This window comes from Centropristis striata, chromosome 2 (genome assembly GCF_030273125.1).
Source record: "Centropristis striata isolate RG_2023a ecotype Rhode Island chromosome 2, C.striata_1.0, whole genome shotgun sequence".
Lineage (NCBI taxonomy): Eukaryota > Metazoa > Chordata > Actinopteri > Perciformes > Serranidae > Centropristis > Centropristis striata.
This window is the reverse complement of record NC_081518.1, coordinates 11,121,031-11,145,787: the sequence shown is the minus strand read 5'-3', so window position 1 is coordinate 11,145,787 and position 24,757 is coordinate 11,121,031. Positions and strand designations below refer to the sequence as shown.

Genomic DNA, 24,757 nt, shown 5'->3' with positions numbered 1-24,757 from the left:
TTCAGATCCAGCCCACTGTCAATCTTTAATCTAATTTAAAGGGTCATAGATTTGGGGCATAATATCCCCTCGTTTGGACTTTCTCTCTCCAGTCTAACTCGGAGGACTGACCATGTGCAACCACAGCCGACACAGCACCGCACTCTGCACACAGGCCTCACTAGCAGATTAGAGGTGTCGCAAATAGAATTGTTATGAATTTTTGTTAGCAAATTGAGGATCTTGTTATTTTGCACACAAAAAGGGAAAAGGAAAAGGGGAGAAGAACACTTAATGGCATGGGATCTTTCCGCTCGCTGCACTTTCAGATGCAATTGTAGATCGAAGTCAGACTTGTCACGTTGAGCCAAAGTGAATTCCTAACATCCAGGACGTGCCTGTCTACTCCGGACAAATTGCATCCAATCACCCCGGGGGAATTCGGCTAATGTCTCGATCCAGGGCCGGGGAGCATGGAGAGAAAACAAATCAAACTCTGCACACAGAGCGTGTAGGGCTTATTAAAACATTTCACACGGGGAGAGAGAGGGAGAGAGAGGAGAGGAGTATGTGTGTGTGTGCATGTGCGCGCGTGCAGTGTTGGTAATTAGGCTATACTATGTGGACACTGTATTTTAAATTGAAAATATCAGATGACCAATCTAAACATCTCTGCACACTACATGCCTGCTGCTTGAGTGGCAGAGTCAGCAGGAACAGGCCTGACAATTTTACCCACTCCATGCCAACTTTGGCCTTTATATTTTCCACACTGTTTCAGACCAATCAAGTTCTTTTTACGCAAAAAAAACTAAAAGTGCAATTACAAGCGTATAACTTTATGCATACAGCAAAGCCTAAATCAGAAGTAGGGCCTATTTCACAGCCAGTTTAAACTTGAAGGAGAGATGAAACTTACCTCCCCGTCTCCATTGCAATTAATCCTAATTTAGCTGGATGATATGCCCCCTTTGGACGCAGCATCAACTCTGCGTGCACCCTCTGCTTTCTGGTAACGTGCTCGGTCCCCTGGACATTTTTCTCTGTCTGCTACAGCGGCAGTAAACAATAAGCTCATGAGGCGTAGGCTATGGCAGCATAATGTTCTGCATGGTTAGAGAGGGGAGGTCGATCATTACACAATTTGTTTCAAATTTGATCAGTCAGAGCGAGCAAGAGATTGGCATATCCCTGGAAAGCTGGCGCACTGGGCTCCCATAGGTTTAGGACTTCCCCCATAAGTTTTTCAAACACGGTATCCACGCAGGCCTGTTCACATCCACAGCAACATGGAGAAAATGCAAGATATTTAACTTTTATTGAAATGTATGTGGTGGCTAAATATGCATTAGTGGTGAAGATTGAGATGACATGCAAAAATAGGCTGATGTTTATTATGATGAGTGTTTGAGTTGCAAAGTAGTTTCCATATATTCATACAAACAATCAGAAACAACTGTCAGTGTGGTTTAGTGTGAGTGTGTGTATGAGAGAGGGAGAGAGAGAGAGAGGGGAGGGAGAGAGAGGTGGCGTTGTGCAGCAGCGTGGTGACGGCAGAGGGAAAACCGGCTGGACAGATTTGCGTTTACGCCTGATCTGCTTCTGGAGAGCAGGGCTGTGTGGGAAGGGAAAGGGAGCACCTGGCTCGACCGCTGTATCCCATCTCGTTTTATTGACAGCCTGATAAGCAGGGACCAAGCCGTGCGGTTTCCAGCGCGGATGTCGAGCACCCTGCTGCGTTGCACAGTATCAAGGCCTCTTAATGGCTGTCCCTCCAAATAATGGCCCAAACACAGCCAGTCCTGACTGGCCCGTACCTGCGCTGCCCCGGTCTCTTCCTGAGAGACAGGCGGCGGCGCGGTTGCCCATTTACTCACCGTCTTGTTCAAATTGACACAAACATCAGAGGCTGTGAAATAGGATTGGAGGCTTTTAGCCCGCCTTAGTAAAAGGGAAGCCGCAGCCCCATTACGACTACTTTTATAGGGCTGTAGAAATAAAACGTTTTCAGCGCAGACTGGAACAGTGGAATTGTCTCCAACATAATTCATGTTTATGATCACAGTTTAGAGTCCTTGAAACAGAGCAGTGCCAGGATAATAACAGAGATTTGGAAATGTGTTTAGGCCTCCTGCCCAAATATCACGAAGAACTGAGAGAGAGAGGCGTTTTCATAGGTCTGTGGAGCGGGACTTGCCTGCACCTGTTCTGCCCACACCTGTTACTCACTGAGCATGCTCAGGTTTAAAAGCACAACAACAACTTTATCCACTTGCTCATGTCTTATTACCCTTATACTAAGTAATGTTAAAAGCTGCAGACTTTAAGGATAAATGCAGCATCGTGGTGATTGCACATGTTCATGCATTTAAAGTTATATGACTAATATCCTGCAAAACTTGAAAAACCCTCCAGGCTACATTATCCAAGTCCATGCATCTTTTTTTGCATATAATTTAAAAGAAAAAACATATGTGTTTCATATTTGAGGATACGCAGAGAACATCTCTCCATGTATGACTTTTATTCTTAAAATCACCAGAGAAACACCTTAAGAAACCAGGCGATTAATCTGGCATAACAGGGGACAGTGTGGAATAAAATAAAAAATGAAATAAATGAAGTAAAATAAGTCGAAACAAAAATCTAAAATAGGACGTGTCCCCCTGCAGAGTGAGGTGTTAGCTGTCAGTTCCTGCACACAGCACACTGGGACAGTAAACAGGCCGGTGTGCTCCACATGTATATATGCTACCTTTTGTGCACTTCCTCTTTCTGCTCTCTGTGTCCTGTCCAAGGTATGACGTCGATCCGTCGCTCCAGCCAATCACTGCCAACTTGAGGCTGATGCTGAAGGGAAAGTTGCTGGTAAGAGCCGCAGATTTTTTTCCCACTCTCATTGACATTTCAACTCCACGACGGATCCAAAGCTAGATAGATTTTAATCTGGACCTATAAGTTTCTGTCGCTGTGACGCGGAGGAGAGACCCGGGGAGGGGAGAAGAGACTTTTACGCACAGGATACCGCTCACACACAGCTGCTGCCTTTCATCCGGTGAGTGTGGACGGACTACATTTTAATTCATTTTTTAAAACATAAAGCACCAACACTTGTTTAGTTCTCTTTATACGAATATTTAACTACTGTGCGTAAATGTGCGTAATTTTCCTGATCTCCACAAACTTTAAAACTAGAGAAAATTTAAAGCAAAAAACTTGAACACAGACTGATTCCAAGTGTGATGCATGCGCAAAGTGAGGTAAAATTATGGGTTAAGTCCTTGCACGTTGCTGCGTGCAGCCTACAGGAGGTGTACACACACACAAAGTTGAAGCTGACTTCGTTTTTGTTGTCATCTATCTCACACATACAGCGTATAATTAGCGATCTTCACTGAGGAATTAAGCGCACGTCACTCCTTTAAAAAGCGCCTATTATTGGGAGCTTTGCGCCGGGGGAAACCTGTACAGTAAACTCTATTTAGCTCTGCTCGATCCATCAGCGCGCTGGAAATGACGCTGTCCATCAGCGGAATGCTTCACTTTACTGGCTGCGCTTCTCCATCGCGCTGCAATCCACTTGCACATTTATGAAAATTAAAGATATTTAGGCTTAAATGTTGAATTAAATAAGATATTGGTCGGGTTGTAAAATAAAATGTCTGAGTGCATTTATTTTTTATTTTTTTTGCACACTACGTGTGACACTATCGTGTCAAAGTGTCAAATTTCCAACTGAGCATGCAGGGAAATGACGTGCGCTCTAAAGGGCTTTTAGATTTATTTAGATTTATTAAATAACAAAAGACATGGACCTTGTATTTAAAATTAGATTTATATTCCATTTTAATATGTATTTTTCTCTTTTAGTCCCACCTTTAATCTCCATTTTCAGCCTATAAAAATAAAGATACAGCCTGATTTCCACACAGTAGCTGTGGGACTTTAGGTGCCTGAGGTCCAGGCTCTTGTATGTTTGGGTCCAGTGTTTCTTTCTGTCACGCTTGCCGAGCAGCGCTGTGACACCATTAGCCCCGGTGTTTATCCCAGCCTTCAGCCTTTTGCCAGGAGAGGGCTTCTGTGGACTGCACACCTTCTGTGGGCTGCACGAGAAATCCTCTCCTAGTCTCTCAACAGATCTCAAAGATCGTGCACTACGGATAAGTTAAATTAAAAAAAACTACATTTGTACGAATTTATTAATCCCTTAAAATCCTGCCCCAGGAGGAGGAGAAGGCTGCACACTAATTCAATCCAAATACAGCACATTTATAGCCATGCGGATCTGTATTGTTATGAAACATGTTTTAAAAGATCCTTGTTAGGTCTCCGGAATAGCAAAATAACATTTTTGTTTTTCCTGATAAAGTTTCATCACTTAACGTGCTGAGAAAAAAAGTCGACATTAATAGAGATCTCTGTTCCGGAGCGCGCTCCATGTGCTGCACGCTTTAGAGAGAAAAAAATCTGATTAATGGAAGAACTGCGCAAAAGTCAAACAAGCATGTGACTGTTTAATTATTGTTGATAAAAATGAACCACACATTGTAAAAGTGCAAATAATTTATGCAAATAAAGCGGCGGTGAAACCTCATGAATCTGTTTAGAGAGAATAAATGTGACAATCTGGCTGTTTGATGAATGACAGGTCAACTCAGAGATTCAACTCGACATTTGTACTAATCACTGAGATTACTAACTGAATAACACTAATTAATAATATCAACAATAATACGCTGAAAAATAAAAACATGAATTTTAATAATTATTAATAATAATTTGATCATTATTGTAGGTTCGTTTTATTTTTATTTTTTTGAAAAACTATCAATTCCAATTTTTAACCCCAAATAGTTTTTTTTATATTAACTGTCATATTCTCATAGCACTAAGCACTAAAACAATATTATCAGAAAGAAAACTGTTAAAATTTCCAGTTTATAATTAATAATAATATTAATAATCAACCATTGTAATAGTAGAAATAATAATAACAAATAGCCGAAATATACATTACAATAATTATAATAATAGTTAAGATCAATTGTAAAAAAAAAAAAAGATTTGATTATTTGCTAAAGTGCATAAAATGGGAGGCCTGTAAATTATCACTTTTAATGAGCAGCAGGTAGAGCTGGGATTTGTAGGAGGTAATAACAGTTATACAGGATGTGTAATGTGCACGCAGCAGTGTGCTGGAAAACCCCCCAAAACAAAACGAAGTTTAATGCTTTAACTTCCTGGAGGAATAACATCTTCCCTTCAAAAAGAAAAAAAAATTAAAAAAACAACATAAAAATTAAGGGGACAATGCTCCAGATTTTTGCTTTAAAATTCCACATAAATCAAATTGATTGAGTTTAGCCATCTTTTATTTACTATAAACAATCTTGTAACAATATTGTAACATTTTCTAATAGACACCTCCAGATGTCCAGCTATATAAAAACGTGAGTGAACTATGACCTCCACTTGGGATCATCACAAAGGCAAACAAGTATTAATGAATAAAGTAAAATAAAATGAACCAGGTTTTTGGAAAAAGGAAAACAAATTGGAATCAGTTGAACACATGCTGGATTGATCTGGTGTAAATGTGTATCAGTCTGTAAAGGGTAAACTGTAATTCCAAATCAGAAGTAAATTAGGGAGGTTTAGCCTGCACTACATCCCTCTCCCTGTCCAAAAACAATGGCACTGTTTTCCACTGCAGCTCCCTCCCCTTATGTTTTTTCTTTATTCCTTCTTTTCTTTCTTTTTTTGCATTTAAAAGTTTCTAGATGGGTACAAATGCCACATTGCCTCAGGGGAAAATAGCGACCAGATTAGGCTTTCTTTTCAAGGCCTGTGGCATTAGTTGCTGCTAATCCGAATTGGGCTAATTGCTTTCCCAACATCAGCCTATCCCTATCCCTATCCCTATCCCTATTTTAATTTTTTTACTGCCAAAGAAATCCAGACCACCTTATAAAACAGAAAAAATATAGGACTTATATTTCCTTGTTGGTTATAAAGATGAAGGCATATACTTGGCATGCGAGTGAAGGTTGTGAAAAGAAAAGAAAAAAAATCAGAAATCTCCCGAGAGTGGAGACAACGAATTAGCTCCTGGAGCGGATTTACAGCTTAACCAAAGAAATCAATAACCTACTGGAGGTATTGTTTCCAAAGAAAACTACTTGACACACTCATCGGGGAATCTGTCTTTTCAGCGAGGGCAGGTTAGTGGTGTGAATTTTTGACAGCTGCAGTCTGACAAGTGAGTGGCAATAACATTTGCACTACAAAAGTAGGCTGTAACCACAAAGTATTTTAAAGACAGGGAAGGAGGCTTTGGTGATTCAAATAAATTATTTAATTGCAATTTAGCTCACATTTGAAGATTTAATTTGATGAGATGTTACTTGTTTTTCAGCATCTTGTCACAGTGTCCAAATCAGAATGTAAAAACCCCCACTTGCGTTACTTTTTTTATTTTTTTAAACTAAAAACAGTGTTTGTGGTTTAGCTGCCACAGCTCTGATGCAGCTCTCTAAATCAACATGCACTCACTCTGGCTGACCCACATGAGGACGCATAGTTTAGTCAACACTGCAGGAGTTAAGACTCCTCTTTAGTCCTGCAATCAATACTTTTCTCAATTGTTACACAGTATCTAACTGTCATATAACTGCTCTCTGACCAGAAATAGCTTCCCTTCATTATCCTGTAGGGGGAAAAAAGTTAATTCCGAATAACAATAGCTTGAAACTCCACCTTCAGCGCGTCCAGTCAGGGAGTTTTACAGTAAATCATAACCAACACGAGGTCCCCTCATTGCACAAACTCCTCTCGGGTGGGGGCAGGAGGGTGGGGGGTGTTTGTGGTCTAATGCATGTCTAATAGGGGGGTCCTTGACGTGAAAATGTTTGGGAACCCCCCTCCCTCCCCTTAGCTGATATAAGCTGCGGTCATTCACGGTAGGCCTATAGGCTGAGCCACCAGTCTAAGTGAGTAGAAACAATGCAGGAAGGAGAAACAGATGAATGTGCTCGTTTAGTTTACGGGTTGTTTGATGAAGGAGTATTGGCCAAAGTGTTGTTCCTCACTGCGGGACTCTCGGTGACAGTTTGAGCCGGTCCTCTCAGCTCATTATCTCGCCGGCCCACTGAGGGCCCCATTCAAGCCGGGCAGTCCCTCTCTCTCTCTCTCTCTCTCTCTCTCTCTCTCTCTCTCTCTCTCTCTCTCTCTCTCTCTCTCTCTCTCTCTCTCTCTCTCTCTCTCTCTGGCAGCGTCGTTTGTCTACTCATTGAACCCATAGTCAGGAATGCGATGGTTGTTAGGGAGCCCTCTTTCACCTCCGAAGTGTTTTATTGATGAGCTCTGACTTCTCCTACTTTTTCACATGTCAAAGAAAGTCAAGTGTAGGCCTCCATGACTTCATTTCATTGCCTCCCATCCAAAAAAAAAGAAGCAATTTCTCTCCCCTCCCCCTGCTTATGCCTCTCTCTCTCTCTCTCTCTCCTCTCTCCTCTCCTCTCTCTCTCTCTCCCCCTTTGCCCTTTCATGCACCCCCCTTTTGGCTTCCACATCCATACAACCCTCATTCTCTTCCCCTCGGTTCTCCTCCTTTTGGAGTAAGCGGCGGGGCTCCTCAGTGCTCAGACTGGTGCTGCCCAAAGCTCCGGGTGTATGCTCAAACACGGGCGCAGAGGGGTTGCTTTTGGGTGCGTTGAGGTGTGCGTTAATAGCCAGTCATTCAACCAGCGCAGTTTGGGAGCGTGTGGCCATGGCTACACAGTCATTTGCTTTACTTTATTTACGCGTGCTATTTGCTGTCAGGTCGCAGGAGTGACGTCGCCGTGCCTCGCAAATGTGTCCATAAAAAGCAGCGGAGCTTGCCTAAAGGCTGCGCTCTTTACGCATGGTGTTCTTGTTGACAGGAGGGTAAGGCCATTCAGGGGAAGGTGATAGCAAAAAGAATCAACAAAAGCACGTGGTGGACATTTTTTTAGTGTGTGTGGGGCGTGCTATTTTCAAATGCAAAATATTTTTTCTATTAGTAAAAAAAAAACAAAAAACTTTCCCCAACTCTCCATGCAGCACCACAGGTCTCCTGTCATGGGGGTTTGAGTGGCTTCAAATTCCTATTTTAGAGCAATATTCTCGTTTTAAGCTGGTTTAAGAAAGCAAATGTGTTATTTAGCATTTTGTCAAAGTGAAAATTGTTATCTGTCAGTGATGATTACTGCCTGCAGGGCTACATTTAACACGTGGATGCAGAAACCACACAACAAACAAACAAACAAACTGAGGGGATATTTTGCAACATGTCACCAAACTTTTCAACGTGACATCATATTTTCCTGCGTCTATAAAATCCTCGCTTCATAAACAGCGCTGCAGCTCTTTGTAATGTTCATTTCTGAGCTCCAGCGTTCACGTGTGCTGCTGCTCCCCCTTGCAGCACTAGTTAGCCTCAGGTTGGAGCTGAACATGCCTCAGATTCCCTGCGCAGACCCAATTCAGCCTGGAAGAATAGAGTCTTCCGACCAATGGGCACTGCCGAGGCAGTTGCTTTGCAATAGGGCAATATTCAGCAAGTGAGCGCAGGGTATTTGCATGCGTGGGCTGATTAGTGGGTTGGGAAGACTCTCTCTCTCTCTCTCTCTCTCTCTCTCTCTCTCTCTCTCTCTCTCTCTCTCTCTCTCTCTCTCTCTCTCTCTCTCTCTCTGTGTCGCTGTGGCTCGGCCCCGTTTCCCGCTTTGGCTGTGGTGCAGGGGGAAGTGTTTATATGGGGGATGATGACAGAGGTCGGGTCGCGCTAATGGGCCAGTGAAGAGCGGCGGAGGGAGGCGAGGCGAGGCGAGGCGAGGCGCACACAGCAGACCAGGAACACATACATTAATACACTTGTTCCATCACCAATCAGCATAGGTGTGTTCATTCTCTTACCCCCACCTCCTTCTACAACCACCACCACTCTCCCTCCCTCCTTCCCTCCTCCCCTCCCCTCCCTCCCCCTCTCTCTTCTCTCTCTCTCTTTCTCTTCCCCACTCTCTCTCTTTCCGACTCTCTCATTCGCTCTCTCACACGCCAGCGCACATCCTCGCCAAACTCCGTGCGTCCTGACATCTGAGTTCACTGTCAATCTCTGTCCCCTTCGCAGGGATATCCCCTCCGTCTCCGCCACTGGAAGACCACTGGAAACTAATTTTTCCTCTTCTAAACTTCCCGAGAGAGAGTGATCCTGGTCGGCTTTTTTTTTTTTTTTTTTTTTTTTTGGCTCTTTCTGTGGTGTGGAGAACTAGGCTGTATAGCCTATAGTTTACCAAGGACTTTGACAACGACGCAGGATGCCCCAAAAAGGTGAGATCCTAACTTAAAGTTAATATGTGGGAATATTTGTAGAATTATTATATTATGATAATTTATTATTATATTTATAGTTGTGCATAATTATTATTCTCGGCTGTATAGGTTGAGGTTCAGGGCTGAGGTTGTGGGTGTTTGATCGTTGGGACTGTGCAGCCTGTCTTCCGGCTGGACTCTCAGCCTTTAGCGCCTCTGTCTGTTTTATCTGCTGGATGTTGTTGGTGTGTTTAGGCCTACGGATAGCTTACCGCTTATTTATGACAGTAAAGAGTAAAAAGTCACGTTGGGCCAGGACAGTGATCATCGTGGAGAATGGGGCGCAATGACCCGTTGAGGAAAGGTGTCAGATTGATTCATGCAGGCGAGTCACCCAAGCGCCTTGTACAAAAAAAAAAAAAAAAGCTCCATGAAGCACTCGGGGAGGAGGCCCGTTTTACTGTGTTTATGCAACTTTCAACTTTTTCCCCCTTAAACTGCTTCTTTTAATGACAGCGAGTTAAAATACTTTTCCACTTTTAGTTATAAGTAATTTAAAATAGTTACACACGTTGACAGGCCTATCAGCCAATAATAGTGAATACGCTTTTTAATCATGTCAATATATAATTAAAAAAAACTAAATGGGAAAAATAGAGACAAATTGCTGCTGCTTTAAAACTAGTTTGTCAAAACAGCTAAGACAAAACAGCCAGTTTAATTAGTAGAATAAAATAGATGTATCATTTTTTATAAGTAGCATTTTCTTGTGTAATTTTAAATATCAATTTTGCACAATTCCTCCTAAAATATAACAAAATTCAAAGAGACTGAGAGCAAAAACACACCAGGCATGTGGTTTAAAATGTGCATTAAAATAGTTGATCCTTTGAGTTGAGATTAAAACCTGTTGGCTACATGCACGCTAATACCTAATTTACCAAATATAATCTGCAATATGTAACACATTTTTTAAGCCATGTATTTAAAAATAGTCTTATATATATATATATTATACTGTTAGCCTGCAGCTTGCACCGGATCCATGCAGTGGAGGCCTTCATGCACTATTTGTGCATATGAATGTTGTGAGCGCATGTTGAATTAAGACATTGTTGTTCCGGATTATAAAGGAAAAGAAATGCAGATTAGATGTAGTTAACCTCGGGAACAACAACGTTTGAGCTTTCGACCTTAAATAAATGATTAACCACTTGGACCTTACAGGCTAAAAGCTACTGACTGCAGAGCACTTTCAGGTTGCTCAGGCTCAAGGCTGCTTTTATTATTATTATTATTATTATTACTATTATTTTTAAATTTATTTTCATTAATTTAAACATGATGACATCAGGCTCATAATAATAATTCTAATAATATCTGAATTAGTGGTTGTTGAGGTAATTTTCGGCGGTGCTAAACAGGCTGAGCTCGGCTCTATGGGCCCGTGTGATGGAATCTGAATGTGATTAATGCAGCCTATTTGTTAAACATGAAAGAAAGCTACAATCTAAATGCAATGGCGGCCCCTGCGTGCATCACAGACCAGCCGAGGACTAAACACAGCCTGGTGTAGACGTCGCCATCAGGCCATTTTGCTCTGCACACAACACAACTTTGCATGGAGGGAGAAAACGAAAAACTTGAGACTTCTCCCTCCCTGGCCCCCTTTTTATCTGTCCCCCCAGTCAATAGCTTCTTTAATGCATTTGTCTTTTCCAATTGAGCGCCCTACTGCGCTGTTGTGTCTTTAAACCCGCTTTACAACCCGCACCAGCAGCACCAAATCACCACCAAATATTTGTAACAAGAAATTACTTTTTAAAAAATGTTCTTCTTCTATAAAAGCAGGGCCAACAAAACCCACATTCACGCACTAGCAGCGCCGGGGTCACGGTCGTTTGTGTGTGTGTGTGTGTGTGTGTGTGTGTGTGTGCGTGTGTGTGTGTGTGTGTGTGTGTGTGTGTGTGTGTGTGTGTGTGAATGGTCCCGGAGGGGGTGGATGCATGCCTCCGGCTCTTTGTATTAATCTGAACTTGTTGGTGTGTTTAGTGGGGAAGCTGTGTGTTTCTAGTCGCGGAGGCCGAGTGTTCGCCCCGGGTTTGAGGTATACGGAGGCAGAAAAGGGGGTGCATTGTTTGGGGTCCAGCAGGCTTTGTACACCAGCTTTGTACCCCCTCTTGGTCTGGACTTTTGCAGAGCAGTGAGGCGAGGTAGACAACGTGTGTCACTGTACACTTCCCACTATAGACTCCACAAGAGGAGGGATATCAAGCTTAAAACTAATAATAATAAAGGAGCGTCTTGCTGAGACGATGAGGGCTGCTGAAAGAAATAGTTCCAGGCTAGGCTGTTAGTTTTTTTGCATTTATTTTGAAATTGCTCACAGGAAACAGGCCTAACAGAGATGCTCAAATCATTTTTGTCTCGCGTCAATTTTCATTTGTGTGCTTTGACAGCAACACTTAGGTGAATAGTAAATGTAGGGCACAAATGCAGATACAGTGCGTGCATCAGTATAGCTGTGGCTGTGCTAATGTGTTGTTTTGCTTTGTCCTATAGGGAGACATTAAGTAGTGAAAACGGCAGATGATTGACTAAATTGTTATAGAGTGGACAGTCAACTCTGTTTCCAGGCAAGTTTAATTAAAATCCATACATACACTGAGGAAATTCATTATGCATCAATAATGTTTTAAGCACAAATAATAATAATAATCCGCAAACATTCCAAACGAACGATCAGATGAGAAACTTTATTTATTAAAAAAATTAAATATTGCAAATAATTTGTGAAAAATAACTGTGTGGCCTCCATGATGCTAACCTGCTTTGTTTTTTCCTTGTGATGCTCAGAATACCACAACCAAGCCACGTGGGAGTCTGGCGTAGCCTCAATGATGCAGAACAGTAAGTTGTATTCTTATTTATTTGTGTTGAAACTTTTTGATTACAACCGCAAGTTTAATGTGGTTGCATGGCAGCAGCACCCACTGACATTATGCACTGGTTGTTATAGCGCAATATAACTTTAAAATGTATGTGCAGGCATAAATTTGCATGACTTTGAGGTGCAGGGGGCGAATATCCTCAGTTATTTGATGGCCGTTTCATTGCTGTTAATTTATTTTTTGCAATGATAGGTAGAGAAGTTATTATTGAACAAGTTAATCACACGTCGTCCTGCTCCAGAGAGAGAGAAAGAGAGAGGGAGAATAGAGGGGGTTGGGTTGAGAGGGAGATTTTTGTTTCTGCTTGAGTTGGTATTAAATAATTGCACAGCCGTCTGCATTAGCGTTAGAGCTGGCTGCCAGGCTGCATACAAGATTAGCTGCGTAGAGAAGAGCCCTGCATGAAACATGAGGAATAGCAATAATGTCTTATGTAGATGAGTCCATATTCTTCACGGACAGACAGCATGAACTAGAAAGAAAATGCTCATATTATAACCGCAGGCCTCACTGTTAGGTGCAGGCTGAACTCACAGCGGAAAATAAATATTAACAACCATATTGTCGTGGGTGCCAATCCAAAAAACAAAAACAAAAAAACATGGTACATGAAGTATAGGCCTCTGAGTTGAATATCTGTCTTATTCCTGGTGTGTGTTGAAACAAAAAAAGATAAACATGAAACATTTTCTCTCTTGCTGCTGGACAAGAGGTGTATGACATCTGTGATGAAGGTGTGTGGGATGATTTTATTATATTATTCTCCATATACCTTGATGACGTGTCTGTGCTGTAATCTGTGCGCATTAGTGACTAAACAATAATAATGTTTAAATCCAATTTGACAGCTGGCTTGTTTGATGTCAAGAGGTGTGATTAATAATTAAAGTGATGAAAACAAAATAATATTTTTTTACAAACTGCTGGTATTAGAGTCTTATTTTCTAGCGCTGTGATTTTTTTTGTGTGTGTTCCATTATTAAGCTGATGGGGCCTTATCAAAGCTGTGTACAATACCCAGTGCCCCTGCTTTGCTGCGGATTGATGATAATGGGATGCTCCCCTGGCTTGGCGTGTGATGTCTGGTGCGAATTGCCGAGTAGATATCATTGGGCCCGGCCCTTTGGGTTGTCTAAAGGTCGCGACGGCCTCGGTGGCTTTTGTGCTAATAACTCCTGGGTGTATATGGTGGGGAGCGTCCAAATTGACACCATATGTTTTCCTATTAGTCGACTTGCAATAGAATACAAGGCGCATAATCAGCGCCAGCGGGCGAGATCGACTCTGGGCACTTGAGGGAATTGTGCCATGATTAAGACTTAACCTTAGGAGAGTTTGATTTTTATGTGATGTCCTTATCTGACGGTTTTATCGATCCGGAGGATTTATATGATAGCTATAAATCACAGGCGGCCCTGGAGAGCCCGCAGAGCAGGGCTGCTTAACCCGGGTAGGCCAATTTCTGCGTAACAAGTCTATTAATTCCACTTAATCCTGGAATTAACCAAAGAGCAGGAGGGATGATAATGGATTTACTATCAGTCAGATTAATATACATAGCGGCCAAAAGGGATCTGCTACTCAGTTAAACAGGTGCATTCTCACACAGAATGATCATTTCTCTAAAATAAAGTGTGCAGTTTAAAGCAGCAGAGTCCTGTGACATGTTTCCTACCGACTGCACACAACAGGACTGCAGTGGCTGTGAGCATTTGTTGTCAAATACAAACAAGGGGGGAAAAAACTGCATGTCACTTTTAATATGTTAAGAATCCAGGCGCGCCCTCGTTCCTGTGACCGCGCGTAGCCCCTGGCCACCTTAAAACGAAGTCTCCCTCGGAGGGTAAACGAGTAGCGTCCAATTTTGTCTGAGTGATATCCAAATGCAGACAGAAAGGGTCGTTTTATCATGCTACTATTTGTCGTGACGATGCGATTTTCAAAAGCAGAGCGGTGTCATAAAGTGACATGCCTGCCACAAGTGCTCCAACTGATCTTTTCAATTAGCCTCCCATGCATGATCCGAGGCGACTTCCGCCTATTTCCAGAAATTAAGCTCAAACTTGACGTGCAGCTAGCTTTATTTTAAAGACAAATGTCAGGCAGGCTCATCATATTTTCCCCCTCTTCTATATTTGGAGCTTATTTATTGCTAAGGAGCCTCTGCTCCCGGAGTCAATGTAGCGGGCGGCAGCGCAGGGGAAGGCAGCGGAGACACAGAGAGCAGAGCAGGCACTCCGGGGAGTCAGCTCTCACTGCAGGCTGCAGGTTTGCCACTTTATTCTGCGCTTTAGACAAATAACAGAGAATCATTTAGGGAATAATTTCCAAAAAGCAATCTTTTATAGACAATAAGCGAGCATGAAAAAGGCTATTTTAGAGCTAGTATTCTATGTGGTGTCTGTCTTTTTCATGCGTAATTATGCGTAATTTGGATGACTTTTATTGGAAAGATTTAAAGTGACTTTTCAGAAAGCGATACTTTTGAATGAAAGCTAATTTTACATGTTATTTCATGTGTAGTATTTTGTCTGATTTTCGGTGTTTGCTGGTTATTATTTAGAGGATAGTTTATGAGATGTGCTGGTGTTGGTGATGCGCAGCTGTACATAGGAGGCTGGATAACGCTGCGTTTTAAGACTGAACTTTGCCGGTTTGATAAAAGCTTGACTGACTTTCCTCGGGGCAAACGAGTTGTTAATTTATTGTTGTATAAAAAGCATATTGAGGTGTTGTGGTTTAGTTTATGTGAAGCTATATTAATCCATGTTGTGCATGTGAATAACTGCGAAGTGTTTGTCTTCAGAGGGGAATGTACCGTAACTATTGTTTTATCTGCTTCCTTTGGTTTTAAACACATTTATATGACAGTCAGCTGTTCTTCTGTCTCCATGTTCCATCTCTGACTCGGTTCTCCTGAGCGCTTTTTTACCCATTCTCCTCTTCCATTCAGTGAAACTCATTTGCTTTATCACATATGTTTTAATTAGAGTTCTAATACGATGTGATGACTGCGATGCTTTTGTCTCCATGTAGGTCACAGTGGCGTAAACCAGCTTGGTGGTGTGTTTGTTAATGGTAGACCGCTGCCGGATTCCACCAGGCAGAAAATAGTTGAACTTGCTCACAGTGGCGCTCGACCCTGCGACATCTCCAGGATACTGCAGGTGACCATCTCACTCCTTTTTATACAGAAAACACACTTTGTTTTCAATGGATACAAACTGATTTAAAATAAAATTACCAAGCGAAATACGAGAGATATAACGGTATGATTTTCTTCTTATATCAATATTTCTTGTAGCATTTACAATTATTTTTAAGTCAGTAAAATCAATATTTAATAATTACATCATTCCGTTTACTGGAAATGTAATAAGGCCGATTAAAGGAAAGCAATCTGCCTGCTCTTATAGCATACATCTTCTGTAGGAAATGCCTAATGTACCAATGAAGGCATATTTTTTGTGTTTATAGACCCATGATGAAGTCCAAGTGCTGGACAGTGAAAAGGTGATAATTATTTGACGTCATCTTAGAAATTCCGTTAATAGTCGTAAATAATGTATGTGAATTGTGTCTTTTGTTTTCTATCCAGGTATCCAACGGCTGTGTGAGCAAGATCCTGGGCCGGTATTATGAAACTGGCTCCATAAGACCGAGAGCAATAGGCGGCAGCAAGCCCAGGGTCGCCACTCCAGAGGTGGTCGCGAAAATCGCGCAGTACAAGCGGGAGTGTCCGTCTATTTTTGCGTGGGAGATCCGTGACAGACTTCTGTCAGAGGGGATCTGCACCAACGACAATATACCCAGTGTAAGTTGTGTGCATGATTTAATTTGCCACATGAAGTGACTTTTTTTCTCATGCAGTGAAGGAAAAGGAGATGGGCAGCCAAGCATTGAGTCTTATTAAATACACTGCTGCATATGTGATCACCCAAACATACAGTCAATCAGAAGTGTGTGTGCGCTGTGCACATTTATTATGATTACCGTGTGTGTGGAAACAAGCTGCTCCGGCGCTCCATCTCATCTTTACTCTCATCATATGTAATTTGTCATTCAGGTGTCATCGATAAACAGAGTCCTCCGCAACCTGGCTAGTGAAAAGCAACAGATGGGCGCAGATGGCATGTATGACAAGCTGAGAATGCTCAACGGTCAGACAGGAACTTGGGGGACCCGGCCCGGCTGGTACCCCGGAACATCAGTGCCAGGGCAGCCCAACCAAGGTGAGCCTCATTATCACACAATAAAGACACCTTGACGCAAAAGAAGGGTACATCCGGGCGGTTTTGATTTCTCATAGAAACATAATTTGACTTGAAGATGGATTACTTAATGTGAGAGGTCACCATAAATGCCCGAATATGAATAGTTCTTACTATTCCAGTGGCTCCGGTCCACGGCTCTGTTTGCAGGAAGGTATTGTATTGGCATGCTTTGATGCCCTGAGCAAGACCCCCAATTAAGACTAGTCGATTAGAGGAAGCCACAGGCCATGCATGCAGTCTGAATGCCTCCACTGTCCCAGACATGGATGTGCGTGACAGCGGCTTGTCCTTTCAGCAGAGGTGTCCACCCAGCAGCCTGCATGTTCCTCCCCTCCTGATGGGGAGGCAGAGCTGGGGATATTAGTACAAAGGAATGTTTTCCTTCACACGCAATGATTGGTTATGGGAACGCTCCGCACTACGTGTAATTGCTCATTAGAGAGGGCTTTGTCTCTCATTATGGCAACATGCAGGAGTGTGGAGATGGTAAGGCTGCTGTGGAAATGTTCCACTTCAGAGGGTTTCCTGTCGGCTCACTGCAGCCCGAACACCGAGCACCGTTTCTTATTGAAAACACCACCTTTTTACCTCTTAAATATTCATCCACTAAACAAGTATCGCGATGAAGCATGGAGTCTGATTAATATGCATCAGAAAAGTGCTGGAATTCACTCGTATGATTTGCATTTGTTTGATGACCATTTGGACACGTGGGGCTGTTATCAACAAGCAGTAAAGCGGAAACGATCATATTAACCGCTAAATGATTAACTTTATTTCGGAATCATAACAATATTATTAATATTATTGTTATTATTATTTATCATAATAAAATCCGGATTATTGAGTTTTTACTGTGCATAACACGTTAGATTTATAATAAAGCTTTTTATAATTATTATCTTATAATATTATATTTGACGCAAATTATAAATATTTATTATGAAAACACCAGATATAAAAATATCACATTTTTAATATGTATTATAATAAACAGATATATAATAATAATAATAATAATAATAATAATAATAATAATGAGTTATTTATAGTGTTTTTAATTCAAAGGCCATTTAAGCAGTTGTGTCAGGGGAACGAAAATATGTTTTCCATCCGACAGCCGAGTAAGCAGAAATAAAGGCTACATGGAGAGTGACAGGGCCCCAAAAGAAGACAACTCTATCCAAAGAGCAACGAATAAAAAACTTCTTTTATCTCTTTCTCATTCTCAGTCGCTGGCTATATGGCTCTAAATCCCGTCTATAGGATTTAGTCTCTCACTTTCTCTTTCAGTTCTAAGCGGTTTCTCAAGAGTGTTTTGATCCGGTCTCAGCAGCTGAAAGGTGCCGCAATTGGTTCGGTATCTCTTTTTTGCTGCTTTTCCGCCTCACTGGCTGAGACATCGTGATACTAAAGAATGAGTTTATTTCCCAGCGCTTTTATAAAGAAAACAAATCCCATCCTAGCGTCAGTGGGTCTGGCAGACGGATAATAGCTGCACATTCATTCCTTTTTATGGATTATCCAGAGGGAAGAAACAAATAGCGTGGATACAAACTATTGGCCTATAGAAGAATACTTTTGTCTATTTTGCAGCGGGGGAAATTGTCAAGAAATATGTCAGCTTTTTCCTCCAGTGAACCAAGACTTTTACATTTAGATACAGCAAATATGTTTCCAGGCCTGCAGAAGCGACCGTGCAGCTTGCTTTAACTCACGATGGAAACTTAAAAAAGAAAATTAACTGCTACATTTTTTTCACACAAGAAAGAATATCACAAACTTTTTTTTCTGTGCATGTTATTGACATATTTTAGAAAGGCTGGTGCATGCAAACATCCAGGCCCTGCTGCACCTGTTCCACCCCTGCAAAAGCCTCGTGTCCTTGAGCAAGGCACCACTCGTTTTAAAAAAAAGCCAATCCGGTTAAAAACATCAACAAAATCTGCATACAAAAAGCTGAATTCCTCTTTATGAATCAGGCTCCGTGAGATATGACATAACGCACCCCTGCTTACTTTCGCATTAACTTCTCGGTGTGATAATGATGTCCAACAACAAGACAGACATTAGTCGATAAGCCTCGCCCTGCCACTGAAGGGGCAGTGAATAGATTGGCCTTATTTTGGTTGTTCAGGGGGTTGCATGCTCTCTCCTCACTCATTTGTTTCCAATTGAAGATAGAAATCCTGACTGGCGTGTAGCTGGCCGGGGGACGTGATTAATGATGGTAGTGGATAAGGGTTAACACACTGGACTCAAAGCTCTGTTGACTGGGATCCTCGTGCGCACAATGCCAAAGTACTATAGCCTGTGCGCCTCCAGAGAGAGAGGATCCTTTTGTCATCTCCTCCAATAGCCCCCCTCCCATATATTACACCCACCGAGGGCTCGCTGCTCGTCCCTGGCTGTGTCCATAGTTTAATGGTTTCCCTTACTCCTGAAGGCATTGTATCATTCTGAAAAGCGTCTTCTCCTATTCAAAAGTTGGTGGTCACCTCAATGGCTATACCAACGCCCATATGGGAACGACCATTGAGGCATTGCTGTGCCCTAAAAAAGGGGGCTAGAGAGTTTGGGCTTTTAATACATTTCATAGGCTCTGAAAAGAGGCTCGCCACATCTTGTCACATTTCTCTTAACCTTTTGAGAACACACGCCATTGTTGGGCAGCGATAAGTACACGGAGCCACTCTGTTTTTCCCACAATATTTTATAAACACTTTAAACCACGAAGACCTTTCCCCCCCCTCCATATTGTTTCTTTTCACGTCTGTAATCTGGCAACATTAATAAGAAACTACAATAATAATTCCTCTGATTTAGAATTTAATCAGCCATGATGAAGGCCTTAATTAATGATGTCTGTACAATTAGCTGTTTGCAGATACAACACGAGACCCGATAATTAATTATTCAATTAACTTAATTAAATGTATATTTCCATTTTTTTTTGCAGATGGCTGCCAACAACAAGACGGCGCAGGAGAAAACACAAACTCCATCAGCTCGAACGGGGAGGACTCAGAGGAGACACAGATGCGCCTGCAGCTCAAGAGGAAACTACAGAGAAACCGCACGTCCTTCACACAGGAGCAGATCGAAGCACTGGAAAAAGGTTAAAATTTATACATTAACATCCGCCCTAATAATGTATATTATTATTATTATTATTATTATTATTATTATTGTTGTTGTTATTATGAGAAATATTTACTTTTATTATAATATTTAATATTTTAGTTTCTATTTTTATTCAGGCCTGTTTATTAACAAAATTATGTTTTAAAAAAAGAGAACACGTGTCCCTGGCTATTTAATGTGAATTAGGAGAGCTACATTATTTTAAAAATATTTTATATTATAATAAATATTATAATATATATTTTATAATAAACGAATAAGGATTAGGCCTAATATCTGTCACACATGGCTCTTGACATACATCTAATCAACGCAGTCATGCAAAAATGAAACGACCGCTCTCCCTAAATATATAATTAATTTAATAACACTTTTGTTTTGTTGTACAGAATTTGAAAGAACTCATTATCCAGATGTTTTCGCGCGAGAGAGACTAGCAGCGAAAATCGACCTGCCCGAAGCCAGAATACAAGTGAGTGATCTGAACTTTATTTTTTACCACCACGATTGTGTGGGGAAACAAATTGAAAAAAATATGTTTTTCATTTTTGAAAACTAATAAGCACTTTCCACTACAGGTATGGTTCTCAAACAGAAGAGCAAAGTGGAGGCGAGAGGAGAAGCTGCGGAACCAGCGCCGGCAGGCCAACAACTCCTCCAGTCACATTCCCATCAGCAGCAGCTTTAGCACCAGCGTCTACCAGGCCATCCCACAGCCCACTACACCGGGTAGGTCCTGCACATTAAAATAACATTTGTATTAAAATAAAATTGTATTGCATAAATGCTGCACACATTAATTCGTCACATTGCATTATTACTGTAATAATGTAAGCAACAATACATTTAAATGCCCATGTGTTCGAGCCAGACAGGATGAAATATGACTAAATATTATTATGTGACAGCCCGCGGATTAATATAAAAGAGGGTAAAGAGGCCTCGATGCCTGTGCGCTCTAGTTCACATGAAGAAGCACCGGTGGTTTCCTTTTGATGGATGGTTGAGCAAAACTTCTCAGCTGACTATCTGCGTAATTACCGCATCAGGCACGAGGGCACACCGGCAGAGCTGAAGCTCACAAGTCAATCACCTGAGACACACACTGTACAGTATGTGTCCGGGCCCATCAGTCTGTCAAATAAGGCGTCATCTCACGCACGCACTACTTAACGCTAATGAGGCGGAGGATTCTGTGTGTGTGTGTGTGTGTGTGTGTGTGTGTGTGTGTGTGTGTGTGTGTGTGTGTGTGATTTCAGCGGGTTTTAAGGTTTTAAACACGTTTTCTATTTTTCATCCACAGTGTCTTTCACCTCGGGGTCAATGCTGGGTAGACCTGACTCTGCACTCGCAAACACCTACAGTGCGCTGCCCCCCATGCCCAGCTTCACCATGGCAAACAATCTACCTATGCAAGTAAGTAACAGACCATAATAATCACAAGTAATGATGTTTAAAGATAAACCTTTTTATGTGATATTTTATGATGATTGATATGATTGTAAGAGTGGACTCAATCACACCATGAGTAATTTGTGTTTCCTGGCCAAATAATAATAATAATTATAAAAATAATAATAATAAAAAACCTTAAAGGGTAGCTTTATCAGAGATCTAAAATTCTAAATAAAATCAAGACACGTGTGCCTTACAGTATTCCAGACTACAACTATGGTTGGCTAAGCTAATGTAACATTCTCTCCCCCCATCTATAGCCCAGCCAGACCTCCTCTTATTCCTGCATGCTGCCTACCAGTCCGCCTGTGAACGGGCGGAGCTACGACACATACACGCCCCCTCATATGCAGGCACATATGAACAGCCAATCAATGACCACTTCTGGTACCACCTCAACAGGTAGGCAGACAGTTCATTGTTTACCAACATGCTTGGGAATTAATCCAACCAAACAGTGCACTCTTTGAAACATCTGCCACCTCTCCTGTAAATTAGGAGGTACTACATAGCCATCTTTGATTCATGATCTGTTGCAGCAACTTTTCCTTTTTCCTTCTATTTGAGAAACTTCCTGTTTTTTTATTTTTATTTTAAACAGATCTATACATTCCATATCATTTTCCTTCTACAGTTGCATGAAGCTCATTTCATTGCCGCTCTACGCCATCATGTCAATCCCACTACTCCAGCCCATAGTTTAGTTCCACCCCATTAGGATGCTTTTACTGAGAGCCATATATACCGGTTATAGTCATGAAGAGTTAATCATGCATAACCACATTTCCTCTGTGCTAAATTGCTAATTAATTTGATTCATTTGCTGTTCTACTCTCTCTGTTTAAATGCCATTGCCAAAGCCTCAATTTATCGAGCTTGCAAGCCTTTTACTGTGCAACCATGTGCAGAGCATTGTGACTCACTGCAGCTCCACTGCTCAGCTACCTATTTGAAAGCATTTAAAGCACAATGCTCTGTGCTATGAGGCTAACTAGTGTTAGCTGACACACTAACTGTGCATGGTGCATCTACTCATCTAATTCAGCATGTTGACTTCTGGGGCTCTCTTTTCTTTTTCTTTTTACTAACATTTTTCTCTTTTTGTCTCTGCAGGACTCATCTCTCCTGGAGTGTCTGTCCCTGTCCAAGTCCCAGGGAGCGAGCCTGACATGTCTCAGTACTGGTCAAGACTACAGTAGAGAGAAGAGCTACTTCACCCTGTAACCACCCACTCCACCATCGCCCTCCGGCAGTGCTCCTCACACACACACGGCACAGGAGAGAAGAGAAGGCGAGAGAGAGAGGGTTGTGAAGAGGCAAAGGACAGGAGAGGAGGAAAGAAAGAGAGAGACTCTGGGAGAGCCTTGGGACGTCTGGGCTTTGTTTTTCCAGTGGGACTGTGTGCTGTTCTGTAGCTCTAGGCACATTCAAACGAGGACTTGGAAGAGAGAACAACGATGGAAAAACAGAAAAAAATGGACCTCTGTAAAGTGCCCGGTGTTAAATTTTTATGGAACAAAAACTTATCTGTTTTTTTTTCTATTTCCAACTTCAGTCATTGTTTCCTTTTTTCTCTGGTGTGTTAGTAAATGGCCATTTGTATGTTAATATGAAAAACCAAGATCAAGTACTGATAGATGGACTGCTAGAAAACCATGTTGGTCTTGCGTTTGTTTGAGAGAGGAGAACCTGAGAGATTCTGCCATGACTATCTTTTGATCTGCTTATATCGAGACTTTCTACCAGCCTTTGCATGGTCTCTGGACGCTGTTGCATATCATTAAAGACGAAAAGCTGGAGGGAAGACTCTTATTGTGTCAAAAAAAACAACTATTTATTGGTCTTATTTCTTATGAATGGATATTTAGCGGAGGAAACTCAAACTCGATCCACCCACTGAGGCTGTGGTCTTGACTCCTCTGACATGGGCCTGCGTTTGCCGGCTTATTAAACACGGATCACTATCAACAGCTCAAAGTGTGCAAAGACGGCGTGACATGAGACACAACTTGGACCTCTTGCTTCGGTGGTTGGATTGACTCTAGATTACCACGAAGAACATTAAATGTGGAAAACAGGTGTAAAAGAAAACCTGTAGTCTGTAAATGGTAGACTGCGTCTTCGATATAATCCAGTTTGTTTATGTCAAAATGTAAAGTACTTGTCTTCCCTAGAAATCTTCCAGAAAGATTTCTCCAATAAAAGTTGATTTCATTTATATCCCCGAGAATATTCTATAAATGTTCCATGCATCATGAAATACATTTCTTTAGGGTCAGGTACAATTTGTCTCTTAGGTATAGTTGTATTATAGTGTCCTATGGTCAAAAAAAATTGTGCAACTAGAAATATTTAATTCCTATAATTATGATTAAACATTGCTTGACAGAGTTTTAAACTTAAGTGTTTGGCAGTTGTTTACAAGTACATATCAGATTTAATCATTGTTGATTGTAAAACAGACCAAAGCCTTTGTATTTCATCTAGTACACAATGTTTTTTTAAAGATATTAGTCTTGTCTTGCAAAATTTTGTAAACACGTTCTGTTCGATTACATTGGCTTCGAGTTCGTAAGACTGCAGTCTAACCCCGCAGTCCTTATTTATAATTGAAGACCATGGGAGGGTTTTTCTAGCATCATCTGTCATGCTCTTTTGAGTTTTGCATTTTTATTTCAGTGTGTACGTAGAAACATGGACACACACTGGGTTTACGTCTGAGCAATGCTTCTGAGATAAAACGTCTACACGCTGTCTCTTAAATATTTCAATTTAATTTTATTTAAAATGGAGCTTTCTAAATGTATTTTGTGAAAACTATAAAACATTTTGTACAGTAAAATTGTGTCTTAAAGAAAGCCTTTTTGCCTGTTCAATGCTGTGTCTTATAGAGTGTCAATCTTTACTGAAGCAAGTAGAGACAAAAAAATTGGACATAATGCATCTTAGCTGCAAATATATAAACGCTGACAAATGCCAGTACAAGGGCTTGTAATATACACACAACACTTCCAATTCCCACCAAACAAAGGTGTCCAAAATAACAAACCTCTCTTGATGTATGGGCTGAACCAAGTCGACACAGACCACACAGCACAACACCGCCGCACAATGAGAAAGGTCAAGCAATTCACCATCACTGGCTCTTGTTGTAGTAGAGTTACGATGGTATGAAAAAAAACCCAGAACCAATGAGGAGGAGGGAGCAGAGAAGAGAGGAAAAAAAAGTCATGGAATAAAGCAGTCAGTGCCTAGAGCGAGGCAAAGGAGCGATTGTGTGGCAGAGTGAGTTATTTTGCTTCACTTGCTGCCTCAGCAGGGGGGTTGTGTCTGTGTGTGTGTGTGAGGGGTGTGTTAGAGAGAGCGAGAGAGAGAGAGAGCATCTAAAAGGGAAGGATGTCCAGGCGAGAGTGAGGTCAGGTAACATTCACACAGCATGTAACAGCACCAAACATCTTGCTAAACTGATTAATTGAATTTACTTGTTTCACTTAATATTTAATAGCCCAATCAGAACTTGGATTGGGGGTCAGTCAGATTTTTAAGAAGAATCTTTTTTGAGAGATAATACAATTTCTCTATTCATTTAAGCCAGTTCATCACACAGACCTTTATGAGAGCATG

The 24,757-nt window shown here is 41.4% G+C and overlaps 1 protein-coding gene across 8 annotated transcripts; it reads left to right on the top strand.

Annotated features, from left to right (window-relative positions):
• Window positions 1-2,891: 2,891 nt before the first annotated feature.
• On the top strand, window positions 2,892-23,975 carry pax6b (paired box 6b). 8 transcript variants are annotated; one of them, XM_059356784.1, is made up of 15 exons: window positions 2,892-3,034; window positions 9,128-9,327; window positions 11,872-11,945; window positions 12,166-12,219; window positions 12,971-12,994; window positions 15,297-15,427; window positions 15,738-15,773; window positions 15,859-16,074; window positions 16,327-16,492; window positions 19,494-19,652; window positions 20,068-20,150; window positions 20,257-20,407; window positions 20,982-21,094; window positions 21,394-21,535; window positions 22,247-23,975. In XM_059356784.1, exons 4-15 carry the CDS (start codon window positions 12,207-12,209, stop codon window positions 22,330-22,332), a joined length of 1,320 nt encoding a protein of 439 aa, XP_059212767.1. In that variant the 5' UTR covers window positions 2,892-3,034; window positions 9,128-9,327; window positions 11,872-11,945; window positions 12,166-12,206; the 3' UTR covers window positions 22,333-23,975. The 8 variants fall into 8 exon arrangements, with proteins under 8 accessions (XP_059212767.1, XP_059212750.1, XP_059212746.1 ...); XM_059356767.1 differs by lacking the exon at window positions 11,872-11,945; XM_059356763.1 differs by lacking the exon at window positions 11,872-11,945 and having other exon boundaries at window positions 12,959-12,994.
• Window positions 23,976-24,757: the final 782 nt, after the last annotated feature.